Below are 24582 nucleotides of genomic sequence, written 5' to 3' on the forward strand. Positions count from 1 at the left end.
CCACTTAAGATGACCTCCTTTAGGAAAGTCCTGGAATCACAATCTACTGGGAATTTGGTCTGGACCACTAAAATACAACAGATGCTTCATGCCTTTGCAATTATTTTCTTTTCTAGAACACAATGTGTTGTGTGTGTGTTATGTGTGTGTGTACATGTATGTGCTAAGGTGCTGGGTTACCTGAGAACATCTGGTCTGTTCAGTGAGGCAGAATTTATGATTTGCTCCCTCCAGCACCATTTCAGAAGTCTTACTAACTGTGTGCATGAGTAATGGTTATACATTCCTTTAAAAAGTCATCTATTTCTGTGCACAGGCACATGTTACATAATTGAAAAGGTTCAAATGGGTATTTGAAGGAGAGCATCTTTCTCCATCTCCTGTCTGCTAGCCATATAGCTCTTCCAGGAAGCACAGCAGTTTCTCGAGTAGCCTTATAAATACATTACTTGCTAATGTGCTATGAGGTGGCCTCTTCCTTAACAAAGAGTGAGCTAGCCAAGGCAAGGTCTTAGTGTCCTGTTTGGTTCTTGTGGGGAGCAGCCCGGACTGGACTGAGTTACTGGAATTAAGACTTATTCTATGCATCTGCTCTCCCACAATATGGCGCTGGGAGAGAAGTAAACAGCTTCCGCACAGCTGCCTCCAGTTCAGCTAATAAACTGTAGGACTTGCTCCTGATTGGAGGAGAGCAGCGTACTCGGCGTGTGGGCAGCCGAGTTAGGATTGGCGGAGGAGGACTATAAAGGAGGAGAGAGACGGCATGCACCAGGAACATCTAAGGGGGAGCATCTAGCTGAAGGAACACCCGTGCAGCCCCCGAGCGAGCCGGCCGGCGGTGTGCCGCTCCCCTGCGGAAGTGGGGAATGTGGCCGGGGGAACTGCCCTTCCACGGAGGTGGAAGGGATAGTAGCCAACCCGGGAAGAACCAGCAGCAAACCCGGGGAGGGCCGAGCAGACGAAAGAACAGCGCAGGGTCTTGTGTTGCTCCTCCACGAAGAGGGGGAGCGACAGTTCTACCAATGTAGACGATGGAGTTCTGCTCCTGTCCATAAATACTGTGGAGTGATCAAATCGCCTGCTCCACTTACTCTTTTTTCTTTGTTGTAGAGCAATAGGAAGGATTTTAGGCTGAAATTACAGAGAGGGCAGTGAAGTAGAATCCATGCACCACTGCTGATTCGGGTTGAAAGTTCCAGGGGAAGCGTGCCCAACTCTGGGCCGTTTGGCAATGGCCCTCATTAGTTAGGCCTGGATGGGGACAGCAGGCCCTTGGCTTTGGACTTCAAGTATCTTTTGAGAAATCTCATGTAGGATCGGAGGGCGGAGGACCCACGCCTCACACTCACTTGTTTGCCGCCACAGCTGCCACTGCTGCCAGGAGCCCAGGCTTGCTCGATTTCCCTCCGAAAGCCCCGCCGACCCTTCTCACGTGGCAGTTGATCCTGTTCTTTGGAATGCCCAAGGCACAAGCCACCATTTCCTGCAAGTGAACCATGGATCGGTTACAGGCCCCGAAACACACATGGCACACAAGAGCTTCAAAAAAGAAATGTATTCTCAGCTTCCCCAGAGCCCAGAATAAAAATACATGCATTTATCTGTTTTGGAGGAGAGACTAGAGGAATTCATTTCTTCACGTATTCTGGGAGAGAGGCTGGAGAAAAACCTGCAAAGCCCAAGGTGAAGGGACGAATTGGCATTGCATTTCAAAATGTGTCCGTTGTAGATCAGATGACAAAACACAACCACAGTGATCACACTGAGCTGCTCACAGCACCTGTTCCCCAAAGAGGCTCCTACCTGTTAGAGCCCACCACCAATACCTCGGCTAAGTGAGCAGGCAGGAAGGGCAGTTAGAGGGAGCTACACACCACCCAGAGGGAAACCAGCACAATGATCCTGCATCAGGCAGGCAGAGCTGCTCAGCCGTCTGCAGCACATCAAGATAAGCTTGGGCCTGCAGCTAACCCAGGGAAGGCGCTGGTGTGTAAGCAGCCGGGCCAGAGGGAAGCTGGTAATGACCCCTGACTGCAGCAGGTGAGAAGCAGTGATGGTAAACTCTGCAGGAGCGGGTGGGAGGACGTTTAAAGAAAGACAACTCCCTAGGAGCTGATGTCGAGGTGCAGTGGGTAAAGCTGCGGCCTGGGATGCTACCATCCCATGTGGGTGCCAGTTCATGTCCTGGATGCTCCACTTCCAATTCAGCTCCCTGCTAGTGTGCCTGGGAGTCCATTCATGTGGGAACCTAGATGGAGTTCTGGCTTTGGCCTGGCCCAGCCCTGACTGCTGCAGCCATCTGGGGAGTGAACCAGCAGGTGGAAGACCAATCTCTCCCTCTCTCTCTCTCTCTCTCTGTCTTTCTAAATAAATAAATAAAATTCTTGAGGCAATTCCCATTGTTGACATAGGTGACATGTATCTGTTCAGTCAAGGATCCATGGTTAAGTCAGATATCAAAGTCAATCAGGGAATATTTCCTCCTGCCTCGCTGGGTGGACCGTGGCCCTGTCACAGAATGTTACAACCTGCTCACACTTGGAATGGAGAAGGAGAAAGTAGAGCCGAGGGGTGCTTCATGGGACGCCATGGCTGTAGCAGGAAGTAAGGGTGAACCCTTAGGAGTGCTTCTTGGTGATTGGGCACTTGGTACACAGATAAGATACAGCTTAGGATGTTCACATCCCAGAGTGCCTGAGTCTGAATACTGACTCCATTCCTGATTCCAGCGTCATGCTAATGCGCATCCTGGGAGGGAGCAGGTGACGGCACAAGTACTTGGGTCCCTGCTACCCATGTGGGAAACCTGGCTGGAATTCCAGGCTCCGGGCTTCAGCTTGGCCCAGGCCCAACTGTTGTAGGCATTTGGGGAGTGAACCAGCAGATGGAAGATCTCTGTCTCTGTCTCCCTGGCTTTCAAATAAAATGAAAATGAGTTAAAACAACAACAACAACAATAAGAGGAATGTCATTTGGCTTTCTGTCTACTTACAGGTATATATATAGATAAGGTCATCCTTGAAGGTCAAAACAAAATAAAAAAACTAATTTAAAAAAGATGATTATTAGAGCTTTGGCTTATTGATTTTGAAGTGTCCATGGCCAAATGAAATATCTCAGATGCAAGAGTTGGATCTTCAGAGGAAAGACCAGGGCTATCGATTTTAGTGGCTAATTCTCAGCACGTACAGGGCAGGGAAAGATGAGGCAACGGTAGGAGGCAGATCTCTGGGTCTCCCTTGGAGGAGAGCTGCCAAGAGAATACCCATGTGGGACTTGGCCCAACCAAGAAATCAGGCTTGGCTGTGCTAACCTGTTTAGACTTGGGGGAAGTTTTTCCAGCTGATAGTGTTGCTTATACAGGACATTTTAATCTTGGGAGAAAGACACATATTTTTATTCGACTTTCAATGTGGTGTAGGTTCACCAAAGAACAATAAGTCCAGGCAGAGATGGAGGAGCCCACGGGGGAATTACAGAAGGAGCAAAAAGGACAAGCAGAATTATGAGTGTAGCATCAGACAAACCAAGGGAGTGTGAATTTCAAGGACCACATGGTCTGCAGGGTGGAAGGCAGCAGGAGCTTCCAGAAAAGACAGAAAAAAATCTCTTGGATTTGAGATCTAGTAGGCTTCTTGGTTGAAGAACTGAATTAAAGCATAAATGGGAAGTAAGGAAGTAGAGTGTAGGCAATGGTTATAATGGGGCTGTGCTGTGGTGTAGCGGGTTAAGCCACGGCCTACAGTGCAGGCATCCCATATGGGTGCTGGTTTGAGTTCTGGCTGTTTCACTCCCAATCCAGCTCCCTACTAGAAGCCTGGGAAAGCAGAAGAAGATGGCCCAAGTCCTTGGGCCTCTACACCCGTGTGGGAGACCCAGAGAAAGCTGCTGGCTCCTGGCTTCAGATCAGCACAGCTCCAGCCATTGTGGCCATTTGGGGAGTGAACCAGTGGATGGAAGACCTCCCTCTCTCTCTCTCTCTCTCTCTCTCTCTCTCTGTCTTTCTCTCTCTCTGCCTTTCAGATAAAATAAATAAATCTTTAAAAAAAAGTGGGGAAAAAACCAGTCTCAGAAGGGAAGGAGACAGAAGCAACAGGTGCAGGAGAAGCACAGTGAAGGAAGGGTCTTGAAGAAGGCTGAGTTCACAGCCGGCTCAGAGTGGTGCAGTGACGAGACAACGTCAAGGGTGTAGGACTGAGCAGGAACAATGAGGGGTGGCAAGGTGGGCCTCGGGTGCAGGTGCAGGTGTAAGTGTTGATCAGCACGGGAGGGAGAGACTGAATGAGGCAGGAGTAGGGAGGGAAGATGGTGATGGGGCCATTCACACCGACGGGCTTGGTTTTTGAACAAATGAAGTAGGAGGCAATCATCATGAGAGGTAGGGAGTGGATTCTTGTAGAAGACCGGAGGAAACATGAAAATCAGGGCTGAGCCTTTCCTCTATGCTGATGTTCAACCATTGGCTAAAGATGACCTCACTGTCTGGGTTCCACCACTAAACGTCAGGAAAATGACAGCACTCCATTTGCAAGCACCATGACTGTGACACAGAAAGTCCTGATGGGAAAAGGGCCCACCTGTGTAAAGGCTGCATCCTGGCTTGACACGTAGACGTCCATCTCTGCATCCTCCGCCTTTGGCACCACGCGCACACTTTGCGTCTCCAGGTAGAAATGCTCCTGTCCTCCAAAGTGTACTTCCCCTTTAAACACAGCAGCAGGTGAGGCTCTTGTTTTCAGAGACACTCCATTGGAATATTTGAAAAAGCATGCAGCACATTTTACTACATTGTCATATTATTTTCTTCCAGCTCATGGGAATAACATCGAGTTCCTGCCTTGATTTCAAAGGATCATTTTTATAGGCTGCCAAATTCCCACGGACAGCTGTTATTATATACAAGATAACTGACAACGAAATGCAATTTAAAAAGCTCCCAGGCTTTAGGCTCTCTTTCCCTACCTGTCCACTTTGGTGTGTTCTCAAGAGCTGGAAACCATTATTGACTTGAGCAACAACAGCCATCAAGTGAGAGTAAAGACTGAGCTCGTCTTACCGGAGGGCGAATCCATTTCTGTAATGACACTGCCTGGGGCAGGGCTGATTTTATGCAACACACAGAAACTTGCATTGCAACAGTGACACCCAATCAGCCATTTGTTTTTTTAATCTATTTGCTAAAAAGATTAACCACAAATCTCCCACTCAGCACCCATTGAGCTGAGATTTCATTGAAAACCACAGGGACCTCAATGGTGCAGACTAATGGGTGTATGTGAGAGCAAGGGTGTGGGAAAGGAGGGGAGAATGAAAATATATACTTTCTCCCCAAAATTTCAGTCATGTAGGAAGTAAAAATTTCAGAAACCCATGACTAATCAGTTTTAAAAATAAAGTTTGCTTGCACACAGGAAGCAGATGGTGGTGTTGAGAGGTGTGGCAAAGCACTTAATGATCAACCTATGAATATAATTGCAAATTGACTTGGTTTTCAGAAATGTCTTTGGGTAGCCCTTGAACTCATATTCAGGATGTAAACCTTGAGATCATTAGGTTTGTCCAGTTATAGTTCTCTAGAAGATAGAAGTCTGGGAATTTAATACTAACTCCAAGTGAACATGTTGCTGAAGATTTTGTCATGGCCCCTTTCAAATATATAAAATAGATACTTTTAAGAAGACTGCAGAAAAATGAAATTAAAAGATGTTTATTTTGGTGCAAATTTTTTTTAAAAAATACAGTTTTCTCATAGTATGCATTTTATGAGCTTTTTGAAGACTTCTTATATTTATGGATTTCAAAATGTTTCTGCACCAACTTAAGATTATCTTTTAATTCTATTTCCCATGAACTTGTTGAAGCCACCAAGTTTGTTAAATGGATTTTTTTAGATGTCATTCTCCCCTTCGGTGACTTTGTTGACTCTGATAGTTTCTCTCATGGGACCCCACATCTTCAACCACAGAATTCCTTATTTATTTATTTATTTATTTATTTATTTATTTGACAGATAGAGCTATAGACAGTGAGAGAGAGAGACAGAGAGAAAGGTCTTCCTTCCGTTGGTTCACCCCCCAAATGGCACCTATGGCCAGCGTTGCACAGATCTGAAGCCAGGAGCCAGGTGCTTCTCCCTGGTCTCCCACGAGGGTGCAGGGGCCCAAGCACTTGGGCCATCCTCCACTGCCCTCCCGCGCAGAATTCCTTTCTAACTGCCTCTGGCCAGTGCCCTGTGTATGTCTGCTGGCCTCTTGGACCTCACATCAAACATCTCTTCCTACGTAAGGGCTGTTTATGTTTTCTTCGTGGGCTCTGTGTGCTTGCATTCTTTGCCACTTTTCTATTTTCTATCCAAACTGCACTGCCAGGTGCACTGAAGAGCTGCTCCACGGAATCAGTATAATTTGGGGGAAATCAAGGCCCTTCACAAACTTTCCCCTCCTCTCTGAATCTGATGTTCTGGACTGTTCATCTCTTTACTAAGTTCCATGAGAATTAAGATGCATCAGCTTCACCCAAGTTCTACAGAAGTGTCGTCTTGATCCAAGCAGCATTCATGTATTAAAAAGCCCCATGATAAAAAGGGATTCATGAATTTACCTTCAATGATTTGATCAACAGCTTGAAATGCCTTCTCAACATCTCCTTGTTCTAGTTTCTTTTCAGGACCAATGAATGATTTGTGTTTTATTGCATCCTGTGGGAAGTAACAAATACAAAATATTACCCATGTTGCCCAATTCAATATTTTAAAAATTTTTTAAAAATTTATTTATCCACTTGAAAGTCAGAGTTACACAGAGAGAGGAGAGGCAGAGAGAGAGAGATTGGTTTTCCACCTGCTGGTTCACTCCCCAGATGGCCACAATGGCCGGAAGCAGTGCCCATATGGGATGCTGGCACTGCAGATGGCGGCTTTACCCGCCACGCCACAGCACCAGCCCCTGCCCAGTTCAATATTTTTGACGTTGATCACCTCCATAACCCTCACACTGAAAACCGTATTTGGTGTTTACTATCAATCCCAGAATCCCCTAGGGCAGCACAGATTTCTTTTTTTTTTTTATCTTTTATTTAATGAATATAAATTTCCAAAGTACGACTCATGTGTTACAATGGCTTCCCCCCCCATACCGTCCCTCCCACCCACAACCCTCCCCTTTCCCACTCCCTCTCCCCTTCCATTCACATCAAGATTCATTTTCAATTATCTTAATATACAGAAGATCAGCTTAGTATACCTTAAGTAAGTATTTCAACAGTTTGCTCCCACACAGAAACATAAAGTGAAAAATAATAGATGATTTTTTTTAAATGATGATGAAAACAGATCAGACCTATTGTCATGTTTAATCCCAGTGAGAGTCAAGTTGGGAATTGATAATTTCTTTTTTTTTTTTTTTTTTTTTTACAGAAGATCAGTTTAGTGTACATTAAGTAAAGATTTCAATCGTTTGCACCCCCATAGAAACACAAAGTGAAATATACTGTTTGAGTACTCGTTATAGCATTAAGCCTCAGTGTACAGCACGTTAAGGACAGAGATCCTACATGAGGAGTAAGTGCACAGTGACTCCTGTTGTTGACTTTACAAATTGACACTCCTGTTTATGGCATCAGTAATCTCCCTATGCACCAGTCATGAGTTTCCAAGGCTATGGAAGCCCCTTGAGTTCTCCGACTCTTATCTTATTTAGACAAGGTCATAGTCAAAGTGGATGTTCTCTCCTCCCTTCAGAGAAAGGCACCTCCCTCTTTGAAGACCTGTTCTTTCCACTGGGATCTCACTCACAGAGATCTTTTTGCCAGAGTGTCTTGGCTTTCCATGCCTGAAATACTCTCATGGGCTTTTCAGCCAGATCCGAGTGCCTTTAGGGCTGATTCTGAGGCCAGAGTGCTATTTAGGACATCCGCCATTCTATGAGTCTGCTGAGTATCTCACTTCCCATGTTGGATCACTCTCCCCTTTATTTATTCTATCGGTTGGTGTTAGCAGATACTAGACTTGTTTATGTGCTCCCTTTGACTCTTAGTCCTTTCATTATGATCAATTGTGAACTGAAATTGATCACTTGGAATAGCGAGATGGCATTGGCACATGCCACCTTGATGGGATTGAATTGGAATCCCCTGGTATGTTTCCAACTCTACCAATTGGGGCAAGTCAGCCCGAGCATGCCCCAAATTATACATCTCTTCCCTCTCTTATTCCCACTCTTATGTTTAACAGGGATCACATTTCAGTTAATTTTCAACACTTAAGAATAACTGTGTGATAATTACAGAATTAAACCAGTCATATTAAGTAGAACAGACAAAAAAAAATACTATGAGGGATAATGTATTAAGTTGTCCATTAGCAGTCAGGGCTATGCTGATCAAGTCACCATTTCTCATAGTGTCCATTTCACTTCAGGAGGTTTCTTTTTTGGTGTTCAGTCAGTTGTCACCGATCAGGGAGAACATATGGTATTTGTCCCTTTGGGACTGGCTTACTTCACTCAGCATAATGTGTTCCAGATTCCTCCATTTTGTTGCAAATGACTGGATTTCGTTGTTTCTTACTGCGGTATAGTATTCTAAAGAGTACATATCCCATAATTTCTTTATCCAGTCTACCGTTGATGGGCATTTAGGTTGGTTCCAGGTCTTAGCTATTGTGAATTGAGCTGCAATAAACATTAGGGTGCAGACCGCTTTTTTGTTTGCCAATTTAAATTCCTTTGGGTAAATTCCAAGGAGTGGGATGGTTGGGTCGAACGGTAGGGTTATCTTCAGGTTTCTGAGGAATCTCCAGACTGACTTCCATAGTGGTTTGACCAGTTTGCATTCCCACCAACAGTGGGTTAGTGTCCCTTTTTCCCCACATCCTCGCCAGCATCTGTTGTTGGTAGATTTCTGAATGTGAGCCATTCTAACTGGGGTGAGGTGAAACCTCATTGTGGTTTTGATTTGCATTTCCCTGATTACTAATGACCTTGAACATTTTTTCATGTGCCTGTTGGCCATTTGGATTTCCTCTTTTGAAAAATGTCTATTGAGGTCCTTGGCCCATCTCTTAATTGGGTTGTTGGTTTTGTTTTTGTGGAGTTTCTTGATCTCTTTGTAGATTCTGGTTATTAACCCTTTATCTGTTGCATAGTTTGCAAATATTTTTTCCCATTCTGTCGGTTGTCTCTTCACTCTCCTGACTGTTTCTTTAGCAGTACAGAAACTTCTCAATTTGATGCAATCCCAATAATTGATTTTGGCTTTGACTGCCTGTGCCTCCCGGGTCTTTCCCAGAAATTCTTTGCCTGTGCCAATATCTTGAAGGGTTTCTCCAATGTTCTCTAGTAACTTGATGGTGTCAGGTCGTAGATTTAGGTCTTTAATCCATGTTGAGTGGATTTTTGTGTAAGGTGTAAGGTAGGGGTCTTGCTTCATGATTCTGCACGTGGAAATCCAGTTTTCCCAGCACCATTTATTGAATAGACTGTCCTTGCTCCAGGAATTGGTTTTAGATCCTTGATCAAATATAAGTTGGCTGTAGATGTTTGGGTTGATTTCTGGTGTTTCAATTCTGTTCCATTGGTCTATCCATCTGTTTCTGTACCAGTACCATGCTGTTTTGATTACCACTGCCCTGTAGTATGTCCTGAAATCTGGTATTGTGATGCCTCCGGCTTTGTTTTTGTTGTACAAGATTGCTTTAGCTATTCGAGGTCTCTTGTGCCTCCATATAAATTTCAGCACCAATTTTTCCAGATCTGAGAAGAAGGTCTTCGGTATCTTGATTGGTATTGCATTGAATTTATAAATTGCTTTTGGGAGAATGGACATTTTGATGATATTGATTCTTCCAATCCATGAGCATGGAAGATTTTTCCATTTCTTGGTATCCTCTTCTATTTCTTTCTTTAAGGTTTTGTAATTTTCATCGTAGGGATCCTTAACGTCCTTGGTTAAGTTTATTCCAAGGTATTTGATTGTTTTTGTAGCTATTGTGAATTAGATTGATCTTAGAAGTTCTTCCTCAGCCATGGCATTGTCTGTGTATACAAAGGCTGTTGATTTTTGTGCATTGATTTTATACCCTGCTACTTTGCCAAACTCTTCTATGAGTTCCAATAGTCTCTTAGTAGAGTTCTTTGGGTCTGCTAAATAAAGAATCATGTCATCTGCAAAGAGGGATAGTTTGAGTTCTTCCTTCCCAATTTGTATCCCTTTAATTTCTTTTTCTTGCCTAATAGCTCTGGCTAGAACCTCCAGAACTATATTGAATAGCAGTGGTGAGAGTGGACATCCCTGTCTGGTACCAGATCTCAGTGGAAATGCTTCCAACTTTTCCCCATTCAATAGGATGTTGGCTGTGGGTTTTTCATAGATTGCTTTGATTGTATTGAGGAATGTTCCTTCCAAACCCAGTTTGCTTAGAGTTTTCATCATGAACGGGTGTTGTATTTTATCAAATGCTTTCTCGGCATCTATTGAGAGAATCATATGGTTTTTCTTCTGCAGTCTGTTAATGTGGTGTATCACATTGATTGTCTTGCGCACATTAAACCATCCCTGCATACCAGGGATAAATCCCACTTGGTCTGGGTGGATGATCTTTCTGATGTGTTGTTGCATTCTATTGGCGAGAATTTTATTGAGGATTTTTGCATCTATGTTCATCAGGGATATTGGTCTGTAATTCTCTTTCAGTGCTGCATCTTTTTCCGGCTTAGGAATTAAGGTGATGCTGGCTTCATAGAAAGAATTTGGGAGGATTCCCTCTTCTTCGATTGTTCTGAATAGTTTGAGAAGAATTGGAGTTAGTTCTTCTTTAAATGTCTGGTAGAATTCAGCAGTGAATCCATCTGGTCCTGGGCTTTTCTTTGTTGGGAGGGCCTTTATTACTGTTTCAATTTCTGTCTCAGTTATGGGTCTGTTTAGGTTTTCGATGTCTTCCTGGTTCAATTTAGGTAGGTTGCATGTGTCCAGGAATCTATCCATTTCTGATAGGTTTCCCTGTTTGCTGGCATACAAGTCCTTGTAGTAATTTCTGATGATTCTTTTTATTTCTGTGGTGTCTGTTGTTACGTTTCCTTTTTCATCTCTGATTTTATTGATTTGGGTCTTTTCTCTTCTTTTTTTAGTTAGTTGGGCCAATGGGGTGTCAATTTTGTTTATTTTTTCAAAAAACCAGCTCCTCGTTTGGCTGATTTTTTGGAATGTTTTTCTTGATTCAATCCTGTTGATTTCTTCTCTGATTTTAATTATTTCTCTTCTCCTACTAGATTTGGGTCTGGTTTGCTGTAGGTTTTCTAGATCCTTGAGGTGAATTGAAAGCTCATCTATTTGGTGCCTTTCCAATTTCTTGATGTAGGCACCTATTGATATAAACTTTCCTCTTAACACTGCTTTTGCTGCGTCCCATAAGTTTTGGTATGTTGTGCTGTTATCCTCATTTACTTCCAGAAAGTTTTTGATTTCTCTTTTGATTTCTTCTATGACCCATTGTTCATTCAGGAGCATGTTGTTCAATCTCCATGTGTTTGCATATGCTCTAGGGATTCCTGAGTTGCTAATTTCCAACTTCATTCCTTTATGGTCTGAGAAGCTGCATGGTATGATTCTAATTCTTTTGAATTTGCTGAGACTTGCTTTGTGGCCTAGTATGTGGTCAATCCTAGAGAAGGTTCCATGTACTGCTGAGAAGAATGTAAAATCTTTAGCTGTAGGATTGAAAGTTCTGTATATATCTGTTAGATCCATTTGGGCTATAGTGTCGTTTAAATCTACTGTATCCTTGTTGATCTTCTGTCCTATTGATCTGTCTATTTCTGAAAGTGGAGTACTGAAGTCCCCCAGTACTATTGTATTGGGGTCTAAGTCTCCCTTTAAGTCCGTTAACAAATCTTTTAGATAAACCGGTGCCCTGTAGTTAGGTGCATATACATTGATAATTGTTATATCTTCCTGTTGAATTGATCCCTTAATCATTATGTAGTGTCCCTCTTTGTCTCTCTTAACGGTTTTTGTGGTAAAGTTTATGTTGTCTGAAATTAAGATGGCTACGCCTGCTCTTTTTTCATTTCTGTTGGCATGGTATATCTTTTTCCAGCCTTTCACTTTCAGTCTGTATGGATCTTTGTTGGAAAGATGAGTTTCTTGTAAGCAGCAAATAGATGGGTTTTGTTTCTTAACCCAGTCAGCCAATCGGTGTCTTTTAAGTGGACAGTTCAGGCCATTCACGTTCAATGTGACTAATGATAAGTGGTAACTTTGCCCTGCCATTTGCCAAATATAAGTTCTAATATATGCTTTGAATTCCCTGTGATCTTTTGCTGTGAGCTTTCCTTCCTTGGTTTCCTTCCTTTACCTTCTTTCATATTGATGACCGTGTTTCTTTGTTTCTGTGTGTAACACGTCTTTAAGCATCTTTTGCAGGGCTGGACGAGTGGCAACAAATTCTTTCAATTTCTGTTTGCTATGAAAAGTCTTTATTTCACCTTCATTCACAAATGATAGCTTTGCAGGATATAATATTCTGGGCTGGCAGTTGTTCTCTCTTAGTACCTGGGCTATATCTCGCCATTCCCTCCTAGCTTGTAGAGTTTCTGATGAGAAGTCAGCTGTGAGTCTGATTGGAGATCCTCTGAGAGTAATCTGACGTTTCTCTCTTGCACATTTTAGGATCTTTTCTTTATGTTTCACTGTGGAGAGTTTAATTACAACGTGTCTTGGTGAGGATCTCTTTTGGTCGTGTTTATTAGGGGTTCTGTGGGCTTCCTGTACTAGGATTTCTCTGTCCTTCTCCAAACCTGGGAAATTTTCTGCTAATATCTCACTAAAAAGGCCTTCTAATCCTTTCTCCCTCTCCATGCCTTCAGGAACTCCTAGAACCCGAATGTTGGGTTTTTTAATGGTATCCTGAAGATTCCCGACAATATGTTTTAGAATCCTAATTTCCTCTTCTTTTCTTTGGTCTGACTGTATCCTTTCCTGTTCTCTGTCTTCTAAGTCCGATATTCTCTCTTCTGCTTCACCCATTCTGTTTGTAAGGCTCTCTATTGTGTTTTTCATTTGATCTATTGAATTCTTCACTTCAGTCACTATCCCAGTTTCCTGTTGTACTAGTTGTTTCGTTTCATTTTGATTCCTCCTTAATATTTCATTTTCACGAGAGAGATTTTCTATCTTGTCCATTAAGGATTTCTGTAGTTCAAGAATTTGTTTTTGAGAACTTCTTAATGTTCTTATCAATTTTTTGAGATCTGCTTCTTGCATTTCTTCTATGTCATCATCCTCATAATCTTGAATTGGGGTGTCTTTTTCATTTGAGGGCTTCATGGTGACTTCCTTGTTTTTATTACCTTGGTTTTTGCGTTTGTTATTTGGCATATTGGAGATATTTGGTTTCTTCACTGTGGTGCTTTTTCTTGTTATACTATGACTCTAGATTAAGTGGACTATCTGTTTTTGATGGAGCCTTAGGGCTTTAGATGGGTGTGGCCTGAGAGCTCTGTTTGGTGTGCCAAAGGTGACACTCCCAGGTTAGGCGTGGTAAACCTCTCTCTCTCTCTCTCTTTTTTTTTTTTTGATTCAAAAGGGAAGTTATTCTGCACAGCTGAACGAAGTTGGAGGTAGTTAGCAGGCAAATGATATACCCACAGGAGCCAGAGATCAGATGCTCTTTCCCAAGGACCACACAGGGAATCTGTTCGGCCTTCAGAGTGGGCTCAAATTCTCCTTCAGTCTCCCACTGGGTTGCCAAAGTTACGGAATTATAGCGTCTCTGGAGAGTGCTCACGTGAATTCCGTGAGTTCTCTCCCCCACCGTCTCTTTTTTCACAGTCTCAGTTCAGTATCACCACAAATTTACTAGGTCCTAATCTCCTGTTAATTCGCCCCGCCCAGAGTCAGGTTTTTCTGCTAGGCTCAGGGCTGGTGCAGACCTGAGGTCGCTCTGCTTATGACGTATGTCCAAGATGGCGCCTGCTCTTTGTCTTGCTCGCCCTTGAGAGGTGAGCGGAGAGAGAGAAACCCGTGTCCGTGCCAGCACCTTTCCCTTTTTTTTCCCTCTCTCTCTTCCAGTTAGCCTGGCAAAGTTCCCCCCCACCCCGGGGGTCGTTCCCTCCAGTCTCCTCTCTCCGCTTGCCCGCCGGTGTCTCTGGCTATTGAGGCTAGGCTCACCTCGCGTTCCAGCGGCTCGGTCCCACGGCTCGGCTTGCGCAGCTCGGTCCCGCGGCTTGGCTTCCGCGGCTCGGTCCCGCGGCTCGGCTTCCGCGCGGTGGGCGACCTTGTTCTTCCAGTAGGTCCTCCGATTCACGACCCCTCAAGCCAGAAGGGTTTCCTCTGCAATATTTTCCTGGTTCTTCTTTCTGAGGCTACCGTAACTCCCCTTTTATTAAACTAAATTTTCCCGGACTATCGGTGCGCGCCTTCACTATTCCGCCATCTTGGCTCCGCCTCGGGCAGCACAGATTTCAAACATGATGTCTGGTGCCCAGTGAGCACAGCTTCTCTTTTCAGACAGTATCTCTGGGGTTGGCAAAGGTCAGGAAATGCGTTCAACAGACAATGGAGCTTCATCATAGGACTATTTAGCTAAACTGTGAACCTCAACATTTACCGAAGTTGCAACTCCTCTGTCTCCCACCCAGGATGGAGTCCCTGGCCCCTGGCTTTAGCCTGGCCCAGCCCTGGCTCTTGCAGCCATTTGGGGAGTGAAACAACAGATGGAAGATCTCTTTTTTCTCTGTCTCTCCTCTGTCACTCCGTCTTTCAATTAAATACATAAATCAATCTTTTTAAAAAAATGAAACAGAAGCAGAATGTATTTGGTGAGTTTTGCCCTGTCCATGCCTGTCCCTGTGTCTGGTTTCCACCCACTCCCTCCAAAGGTACACTCCACTGCTACTCTTCATGTGCTGTTATAGAGGTTCTCTGCAGATACAAGCAAGTGGGAATCTGTAGTACTACATGCCCCACTTTGCATATTTCTCTGCATTTTGCCTTTCACTTGACAGTGTAACTTGGAGAATTTTCTATTTCTGTGCAGAGAGAACATCCTCATTCTTTAAAAAATTTATACAGCTGCGTAGGATTCCACTGCATACATCGAAGGACTCTTGAGTTGTTTCCAGTATTTTATGACTATAAATTACACTGCAAAGAAGAACTTGTAAAACACATTATCTGGCAGTTGGGTCTGCTAAGCTGCATGCTAAATTCCCGGAGTGGGATTGCTCGTTAAAGGGTACACACGTTTGGAATTTCAATGGTTATTTCTAAATTTCCCTTCATATATGCTGTTCCCAGTTTATGCTTCTACTGGCAAGATAAGAGAGCACCGGTTTTCCCACAGTTTGCCAAGTGTATGAATTGTCAAACTTTTGTATTTTTGCCAATCTGATAAGTTAACTGTGGCATTTCATTGTAGCTTGTAATTTAAATTTCTCTTGTTATTCATAAATCAAACCTCTTTTCCTATATAAGGGCTGTTTGTATTTTCTTTCTGTGCTCTGTCTCCTTGTATTCTTTGCTCACTTTTCTATTGGATTTTTCTTCCTAATTTCTAGGAAATCTTTATATACTTAGGAACTTGGCTTATTGATCACAGTATGGTTCGCAAATATTTTCCCAATTAATGCTTCTTTTGACTATTATAATTTTCTTTGTTATATGCAGCCAAATTAATATTTTCTCTTATAAACTTTAGAGTTTGGTTCACTGTTAAAATTATTATTAAGGAGTTTTCCCATGCTTTATTCTTGTACTTTTTGGATTTCACTTTTGACCTTTCAATCTTTAGTCCTTTTTGTCTTGGTTTGTCTTGGTATAGCAGTGTAGTATATTTTTTTTAAACTTTTATTTAGTAAATATAAATTTCCAAAGTACAGTTTATGAATTATAATGGCTTTCCCCCCACCCAGTGGTGTAGTATATTAAGGTTTATTCTGGTCATTCTTTGTTTTCATAAAGAACCTGTTCCTAAGTGAGAGGTGATTCCACTGTATTCATTTGTGGACAGATCTTCAGTTTCTGTTCTTAGGTAAAGGAGCAGGGGGTATCCAGTGGGCTGCCCCGCCTGCCCAATACAGTGCACATAAATTCTTTCCCTGTGGCCTCTCTGGGTAATTGTGCTATTGCCCTCTTTAGCATACATATCCAGGATGCACAAAAGGAATCACTGCAGTTTTACCTTGAAACCCAGCAAAAAGTGCAGAAAAGCTCAGAAAAAAAGGCCACTGGCCACACTCAAATGAGAGTGAACTGGTTGCACACAGGGAAAGAGAAAATTAAGGGCAACAAAGGACCAGGGTAGCTGGAACATTGTACAGGAGGTAAGGAAAATGAATTTTAAATGTAAAATGTTAAAATCCACCTGAGAGGCAATACCAACCTTGGAATTTGGAACTTTCCCAATCGTATTTCCAGTGTTCTTAGGGGCAACGGGAACAACTAGAGATCTGTTGTGGGCTAAGAGGACACATTTCCAGCTAGTAGGGCAATGTGAGTTTCTTAGGAGAAAATAGTAGGGGTCTTCAAGAAGTTTGTGGAAAGTGTGTATTATGAAAAACCTGCACGGGGTTCACAAATGTTTTCCAGCACAATGAAATCACCTTTAACTACACCTTTCCACGGCCTTTGGGAAGCACCCTCATAGACTTTCCGGTCTCTGATACCAGCATAGCAGCTGGAAAATGTCACAAGATGAAAGGGCTTCACAACATGCTTTGGAACTTTCTGGCAAGACTGACAAATGACCAAAAGACCAGCAGATGCTGACATTACCTGAATGCTCACAATCACAGGTTCCACATCTTTGTACACAATCTTCACCTTTCTCGTGGCTTGCTTGGCATGGGCGTACGAGTCAGCAGCCACAGCACAGACAATCTGACCCACACAAATCACCTGTAGCAAAAACGGACCAAGTAACATGCCAGGAAGGAATAAAAATGAGAACAAGCAATCCCTTGTCAACATGAACTGTTGCAGACGTGTCCTGCGATAATGTGGCAGAATTCACCTGTACCGTAGAGCACAGGGCTGAGATGGAATATTACCTCTACCACAACTAGCTGTAAGGTCTTAGGTAGTTCGCTAAAACCATCTAAGCCTCCATGTTGTCATCTTTAATTAAAAAATTTTAACAAAAACTTAAGAAACACAAAATTGCACACATCGGTCTAGTTCTATATGATGTTTCCTTACATGTATACATTGTGCGATGTCCAGAGTAACTATATATATATATATATATATATATATTTTTTTTTTTGACAGGCAGAGTGGACAGTGAGAGAGAGAGACAGAGAGAAAGGTCTTCCTTTGCCGTTGGTTCACCCTCCAATGGCCGCCGCGGCCAGCGCGCTGCGGCCGGCACACCGTGCTGATCCGATGGCAGGAGCCAGGAGCCAGGTGCTTTTCCTGGTCTCCCATGGGGTGCAGGGCCCAAGCACCTGGGCCATCCTCCACTGCACTCCCTGGCCACAGCAGAGGGCTGGCCTGGAAGAGGGGCAACCGGGACAGAATCCGGCGCCCCGCCTGGGACTAGAACCCGGTGTGCCGGCGCCGCTAGGCGGAGGATTAGCCTAGTGAGCCGCGGCGCCGGCCCAGAGTAACTATATTTATCCTGTGAAGCATTTAACATTTAAAGGTTAAGCATTTGTTAAGGAGAAGATACATATATTTCCTTAGAGTGAAAACATCCCCAAATCACATTTTTTCATTTGTTTATAGAGAAATATACAATAAATTACAATGGCTATCTTCACTCTACTGTGCAATAGAACCCCAGAACTTCTTACTCCTATCTGGCTATCACCTAGTGTCCATCAATCAACCTTGCACAATCCCTCTGCCTCCCCACTTCCCTCCCCAGCCTCTGGTCACTATATTATATCTTCAGCATTTATGAGGTCGAGTTTTTTTAAACTCCACATATGAGTGAGGTATGTGATATTTATCTTTCTGTGTTCGGCTTATTTTCCTTAATCTCCAGTTCCAGCCACGTTGCTGCAAATGACAAAACTGCATCCCTTTTAATGGCTGAGTAATATCCATTCATCGTTTGATGGACACTGAGGCTGCTTTCCTCTCCTGGCTATTGTGAACAGTGCTGCAATAAACAAGGGAATGCAGATGTCTCTTTGAAAGGTGGATTTTATGTCCCTTTGATATATACCCAGAAGTGAGATCGCTGAAGCACATGGTAGTTCTATCTTTAGGTTTTTTGAGGAACCTCCATTCTGTTTTCCACAATGGCTGTACTAATTTACATTTCTGTCAACAGCATCCAAGTGTTCCCTTTTTTCCACATTTTAGCCAATGCTTGTTACATTTGTCTTTTGGATAACAGCCAATATCACTGGAGTGAGGTGATATCTCATTGTGGTTTTGCTTTGCATTTGCCTGATGATTCGTAATGTTATGTATTTTTTCATTTACCTATTCGCCATATTTATGCCTTCCTTTGATAAATGTCTATTTAGATCTATTGCTCATTTTAAAATAGTAACATTTGGTTTTTTTGCTATTGAGTTGTATGAATTCTTCATATATCCTGAGTATTAACCTCTTCTCAGATATATAGCTTGTAGATTTTTTTTTTTTACTATACTATGGGTTGTCTCCTCATTCTGTTGATTGCTTTCTTTGTTTTAAAAAAGCTCTTTAGTTTGATGAAATACCATTTGTCTATTTTTTTCCTTTTATTTCCTGTGCTTTTGAGGGCTAATCCAGGAAATCTTTGCCTAGTCCCATGTCCTGAAGTGTTTTCTTCTAATAGTTTAAAAGTTTCAGGTCTCATATTTAGGTCTTTAATCCATTTGAGCTGATTTTTGTAAATGATGAACAAGGAGGATCTAGTTCCATTCTTCTGCATGTGTATATTCAATTTTCCAAGCACCATTTATTTAAAAGACTATCCTTTTTCCAATGCATGTTCTTAGCACCTTTGTCAAAGATCAATTTACTACAGATATGTGGCTTACTTCCAGGATTTCTATTCTGTTCCATTGGTCTATGGATATGTTTTTATGTAATACCATGTTGTTTAAATTATTGCAACTTTAGAATATATTTTAAGGTCAGGTAATATAATATCTTTTTATTTTTCCATTGTGATCAAGAGTACTTTGGCCATTCAGGGTCTTTTGTGAGTCTATATAAATTTTAATAGTGTTTTTTTCTAGTTCTGTGAAAAATGTCATTAAGATTTTTATCAAGATTTCATTGAATCTGTAAATTGCTTTGTGCAGTATGACATTTTAATGATACTGATTCCTCTAATCCATGAACATGGTATGTCCTTGCATGTCTACAGAAGTCTCATTCCACTCTCTCCTGTAAGGCTTTTGTTGAGAAGTCTGTAGTCAGATAAACTGTGACCCCTTTATGTGTTATTTGCTTAAATTCTCTTGCAGCTTTGAGAATTCTGTCTTTACCTTTAACCTTATAGAACTTGATTACAATATGTTTTGGAGTAGACTTGGTTGGGTTAAAATCTGACCTGGGTTAAAATAAAATCTGGGTTAAAATAGTGGCCTTTGACCTTCCTCTACCTGTATCCCTGTATCTTTCTCTATGTTTAGGAAGTTTTCTGTCATTATCTTTTTGAATATGCTTTCTACCCCTTTGGAATTCTCTAGTCCTTCTTGAATACCAATAACTTGAATATTTACTCTTTTCACACTATCCCATGTATCCCATAAGCTTTCTTCATTCCTTTTGATCCTTTTTCTCTCCTATTTTTAAATAGCCTGTCTTTGAACTCACTGATTTTTTCTTCTGTCTGATTCATTCTGCTCCTGATGCCTTCTACTATGTTTTTAATTTCACTTAATATATTTTTCAGTTGAAGGATTTCTGATTAATTTTGTTTAATTATTTCCATCTCTCTATCAAATCTACCTTCAGTGTTAGAACACTGAATCATTTGTCTTTGTCCTCTTTAATTTCATTGCATTTCCTTAATATGGTTATTTTGAAACCTTCATATGAGTATTCGGAAATTTCAGTTTCTAGAGGACTGGTTTCTGGCAACGTATTTTGCTCTTTAGGTGAGATCATGGTTCCCTGAAAGTTCTTGATCTTGTTGGAGTAAAGATTATTTGTGCATTGAAGGATTGATTTTAGCAATCTGGCTTCATTTGTGCCTCTCTATTCTGCTGCTCAGGTGAGCTCACTGCCCAGTACTGCAGCTACTAGCTACTGCTAATCAGACTGCTCAACCATGACCACAGAATTCCACTGGGCACTGAATCAGGCCCACAGGCTCAGTCTGCAGCCACTGATCTATGGATAGACACTGTTAGAATCTGCTTAATGCTGAGTTTTATCAGTCTGGCATGGAGTTCCAAGACACTCCTGTGTTTCTTTGCTGTCTGACCAAAGTTGTAGGTTGCTACTCAGGCAGGCCTTGGGTGAGTCTCACCTGTGTCTTACAGACAGCAGGCCCTATGAAATTTGGGGGAGCACACCAGGTCTGTCAGAGCCTGGTGATGCGATAGCCCCCAAACAAGTATCTCTTACCAAGGTGCATGGCTCTGCCTGATATTGGGGCAAGTCCAGAGACTGTCCACAGTCCCTGGCCCAGCTTCTACAGCTCTTGTGAAGGTGATCTGGTGTGGGTCTAGATGTTCACACCGGTGTCTCCGTGGGACACGTGCTGGAGTTTTTGCTCAGATACCATCTTGACTTTTGCAGGTGACTGATGTTGTTTTCTTAAAATAGCAAAAACTGTGTCCATTTAACAGGGTTCTTATAGCCTTAAATGTGTTCTGAAAGGAGACTTCGCACAAACAGACAGCCTAAGGATGTTGGCAGGATGGCACATGATCCCGTACACAAAGGCACCTGAAAAATAGCACCCAGGAAGAGCAGCCGCCCCTGTGATTAAGATGCCGCCAGCATCTCAGGCACTGTTTTTGCACTACCTCATCCTGTGCATACAATCTTTCTTCCTCACTGCCATTTTCACCAGGAACATCCTGCGCCGTTATCACATCGATGACACCAGGCAGTGCCAGGGCCTCAGAGGCATCAATGGAACTGGGGAGGAAATAAAACTGTAAATGTGACAAGCATGATACAGGATAAAAGGCCCTTTTCCATGCGAATGTGGAATTCCCAGCACCCCACTGTAATTCACATGAGTACTACCAAGTGAGTCTCCAACAGGAAGTGTATTAAAAGTATGTTAATGCTCTGGGACATGATGACATGGGATCCTCTGGCTGCAAAGAGTGGCAAGATTGGGGGTGCTCAGAAGAGCACTGTGTTATTCTCATTGTCCAGGGAATTGTGTCCTGGAGGTTCCATAAACAAAGCTTGAGTGGATGGCACAGTGGGGAGCTCAGGCTCCTGTGAAGATGAACATCCAGAAACAAGGTGGAGGGAACCATAGCTCTTTGGGATCTCATGGACTGAAGAAGTCGTTCTCACCCCTTTACATTCTCAGACAGTAGAGGCCAGCCCCTCTGGTGCCAAATCCTTCTGATGGGAGTTTACTCTTTGATCCATTCCCAAACCCACAGACTTCTTCCTCCTTTTAATTTTATTTTATCAAGATATATGCTGAGATTGCCTCAGTGAGCTGTGCTGGACCAGTCGCTCACAGACAATTACGCCCGTCCTGTCTGCCAGGCATCATCGGCCTTCTCACCCTGCCTTTATTACTTACATGATTTTGGCATGCGGCCTGGTGCTGGTCACCACAGCCAGGAAGAGTTCGTCTGCCAAGGCAGGCATGTCATCACAGAATACAGCCTCCCCTGTGGCGTGTTTAATGCCTGACTGATGCATGATGGGGCGTCCCACTGGGTCTTGGGAGGGCTGCTGGGGATCCATACGCTGCATTTAAGAAATAGTACAAACACAAAGCAAGTTGATCAAGCAGGAGTATTTATGAGTCAGAAACTCCCACTAAAACCTGGGTACCTCTTTCCCCACTCTGGGTGGGGCAAGCCTTTCCAAGAAAGTGTGTGTTCAACTTAAGTGGGCTTTTCCTTGTTCCTCTTACAATTCAGTGTGAAGCAGACAGGGCAGGTGTGATGAAGATGAAGCAGGTGGGGATGGACCGTGAGTGAGAACTGGCTCTGTGGCAGTGAGTGTGTGGGAAGCCCTGCTTTTCCGAGAAAACCTAAGTGTTTTATAGAACAGATCTGAGGGGGATATTTTAGACTTTCCCATTATTGACCAGTGAAAGTCCATGTTCATGGTTAATGTCAGCTTAAAACAGGGAGCCACACAAGTAGCCCCTGTGAGGTCTCCCTTCAGGCAGGGAAGTAGGGAAGACCCAATGAGCATCTGGTGAGTTCTAGTCCCTGTTCTTCAGTAAGTAGTTTGGGAGGGGTGTTTGTTTTAAGCTCTTTGGACTCCACACTCCCTGAACATGCAAAGGACAATGTGAGATTGGAGCCATGCTTTTCAGCTAGAGCAGCATTTGTGAACCAAGGGAAGAGCCCTTTCTGCTGATCCGGGGCTATGAATTTGGAGGCTGTGTGAAGATCAAGTTTTATCTTCCACCATTCAAGGCAAATGGCATGACACACACAGGGAGACTTTTAAGAGGTATCAGTTCTTACATCCCATAATTTTGGGTAATCTGTCCACTGAAGATGTCTCCCAGTGATCCTGGGGATGAACCTCAGGCAATTTACCAAACAACAGGTTCTTTTCTGCCATCTGGTAAACCAACTGGAACCAACAACCAGCCCAACTCAAGGAGATTGATTGATGCCAGTAGGAGAATCAGGCTCTCCACTTTGGGGAGCAAATTTAAACAGAGCTGTGTTCTCTCTCCCATTGTGGGTCTAGATAGACAGTGAGGGGCTAGCCTGGGGTCCTGAGTGGACAGTAGGGGTTAGCTTGGGGTCCTGGGAGTCAAATGCATAGGACCGTATGTCTTCCTTGCAGCCCAGGTCAGTGAAAAGTCCTATCCTTCCATTTCCCTCAGGCTTCTAGCTGCCCTTTTGTTGCATGTTTTGTCCTTAAAATCTGTCTTTAGTGTCCATTTTTATGAGATTTCACCAGCATAAAAACACAATAGCGCTATAAATGGCCATTAAATAAGTGGGGGAAAAGGGTTTTAACTTCACTTATAACTGAAGTATAGTCATCCCTTGATATCCACAGGGGATTGGCTCTAGAACAACTTGAAAATACCCAAACCCAAAGCTACTCAAGTCCCTTATATAAAGTGGTATAGAATTTGCAGTATAACCTTTGTAGGCTATAAATTCTCCCTTAACTTCTTATCATACCTAATACAACATAAACGCCATGTAACTAGTTGTTATCCTGTATTGTTAGGGGATATTGACAAGAAAGGAGTCTGTGCATATTCAGTACCGATACGGAAAGCTGACCCTAATGCTAATCAAAATAGCAACATCCCATTTTTCTCTCAATTGTTGAAAGCTAGAATATGCAATATCTAAAGTTGGTAAGGGTGTGATAAAATGGGTGCATTCAAACACAGTTGCTAAGAGTGTTAACTGAAAAAAAAAAAAAAAAAAACAACCAAGCCTTTCTAATGGTCACAGCTTTAAAAGCCTGAGAAGTAGATAGAAACTCTGCTTCCAGGAATTTGTTCTAAGGACGAAGCTGGGAATGTGTGCAGGCTTAGGTACTAGCGTACTCACCGGAAGACTGCTCATTCCCAACAGTGAGGACTGGCTTAATAAGTTATAGCACATCCATCTGAATATAAACATCACGTGTCTGGGCTGGCTGTTGTGTGCAGTGGGAAAAGCTGCCCCTTGGATGCCTGCATCCCATATTGGATGGGGTCTACCTCTGCCTTCTGATCCAAGCTTCCAGCTAATACACCTGGGAGGTAGCAGATGATGGCTCAAGGACTGTAGTTCCTGCCACCCAACTGGGGAGACCCAGATGGAGTTCCTGACTCTTTTTTTTGGGGGGGGGAGGGATGGGATGGCCCTGTCCTGGTCATTGCGGCCATTTGGGGAGTGAATCAGCAGATGGAAGATCTTTCTCTGTATCTCCCTCTCTCTGACAATCTGCCTTTCAAACAAATAAAATTTTTTCTTATAAAAAAATAAATTTTGTCAGGGAAAAAGTGGCTTTGGTAAAACTGGGACATGTTTCTTCTGCCCCCTGTTGGTGAGCTCCTGTAATCCCTACCCAACTATTTTGAAGACTTTAAGTATGCTTGTAGAAAAAAATTTTCAAATTGAATGGGTCCTGGGTACCTAAATTGTTGCCAGTCTGATAGGTTAAAATCATATCTAGTTTAAGTTTTAATTTGCAGTTAAACACATTTTGGATGAGGCTCAGTATAGCTTATTTTCCCAGTGATCTGCCAGTGGCTATACTGTGTTTATTTCTAATTTTTTCTTCAAGTTTTTCTCTTTTATATAATCAAATATATATTTTCTTTTATAATTTCTGGGTATCATGTCACAGTTACAAAGGACTTCCCCAGGCTATGGATTTTGTTTAAAGAGTATTTTTTTTCCTAGTAGTTTTATGCTTTAGTTTTTGATCTTTAAAACCTTAGGGGCCAGCATTGTGGCATAGCAGATAAAGCCACTGCCTGTGATGTTAGCATCCCATATGGGCATCGGTTTGCGTCTCGGC

The 24582-nt window shown here is 42.8% G+C and overlaps 1 protein-coding gene across 4 annotated transcripts in view; it reads right to left on the reverse strand.

Moving 5' to 3' along the window:
- AOX3 (aldehyde oxidase 3) overlaps window positions 1-24582 on the reverse strand; it is a 129424-nt gene that overhangs the window by 66942 nt on the left and 37900 nt on the right. For all 4 annotated transcript variants that reach the window (XM_089328024.1, XM_089328022.1, XM_089328025.1 and 1 more), the window contains 6 exon segments: window positions 21662-21831; window positions 20916-21030; window positions 16768-16890; window positions 6601-6697; window positions 4578-4702; window positions 1350-1483 (listed from right to left, as the gene is read on the reverse strand). In XM_089328024.1, coding sequence (XP_089184150.1) covers window positions 1350-1483; window positions 4578-4702; window positions 6601-6697; window positions 16768-16890; window positions 20916-21030; window positions 21662-21831 — 764 coding nt within the window.

Source organism: Oryctolagus cuniculus, chromosome 3, assembly GCF_051225735.1.
Source record: "Oryctolagus cuniculus isolate XC-2025 breed Fujian yellow rabbit chromosome 3, ASM5122573v1, whole genome shotgun sequence".
In the NCBI taxonomy this organism is placed as follows: domain Eukaryota; kingdom Metazoa; phylum Chordata; class Mammalia; order Lagomorpha; family Leporidae; genus Oryctolagus; species Oryctolagus cuniculus.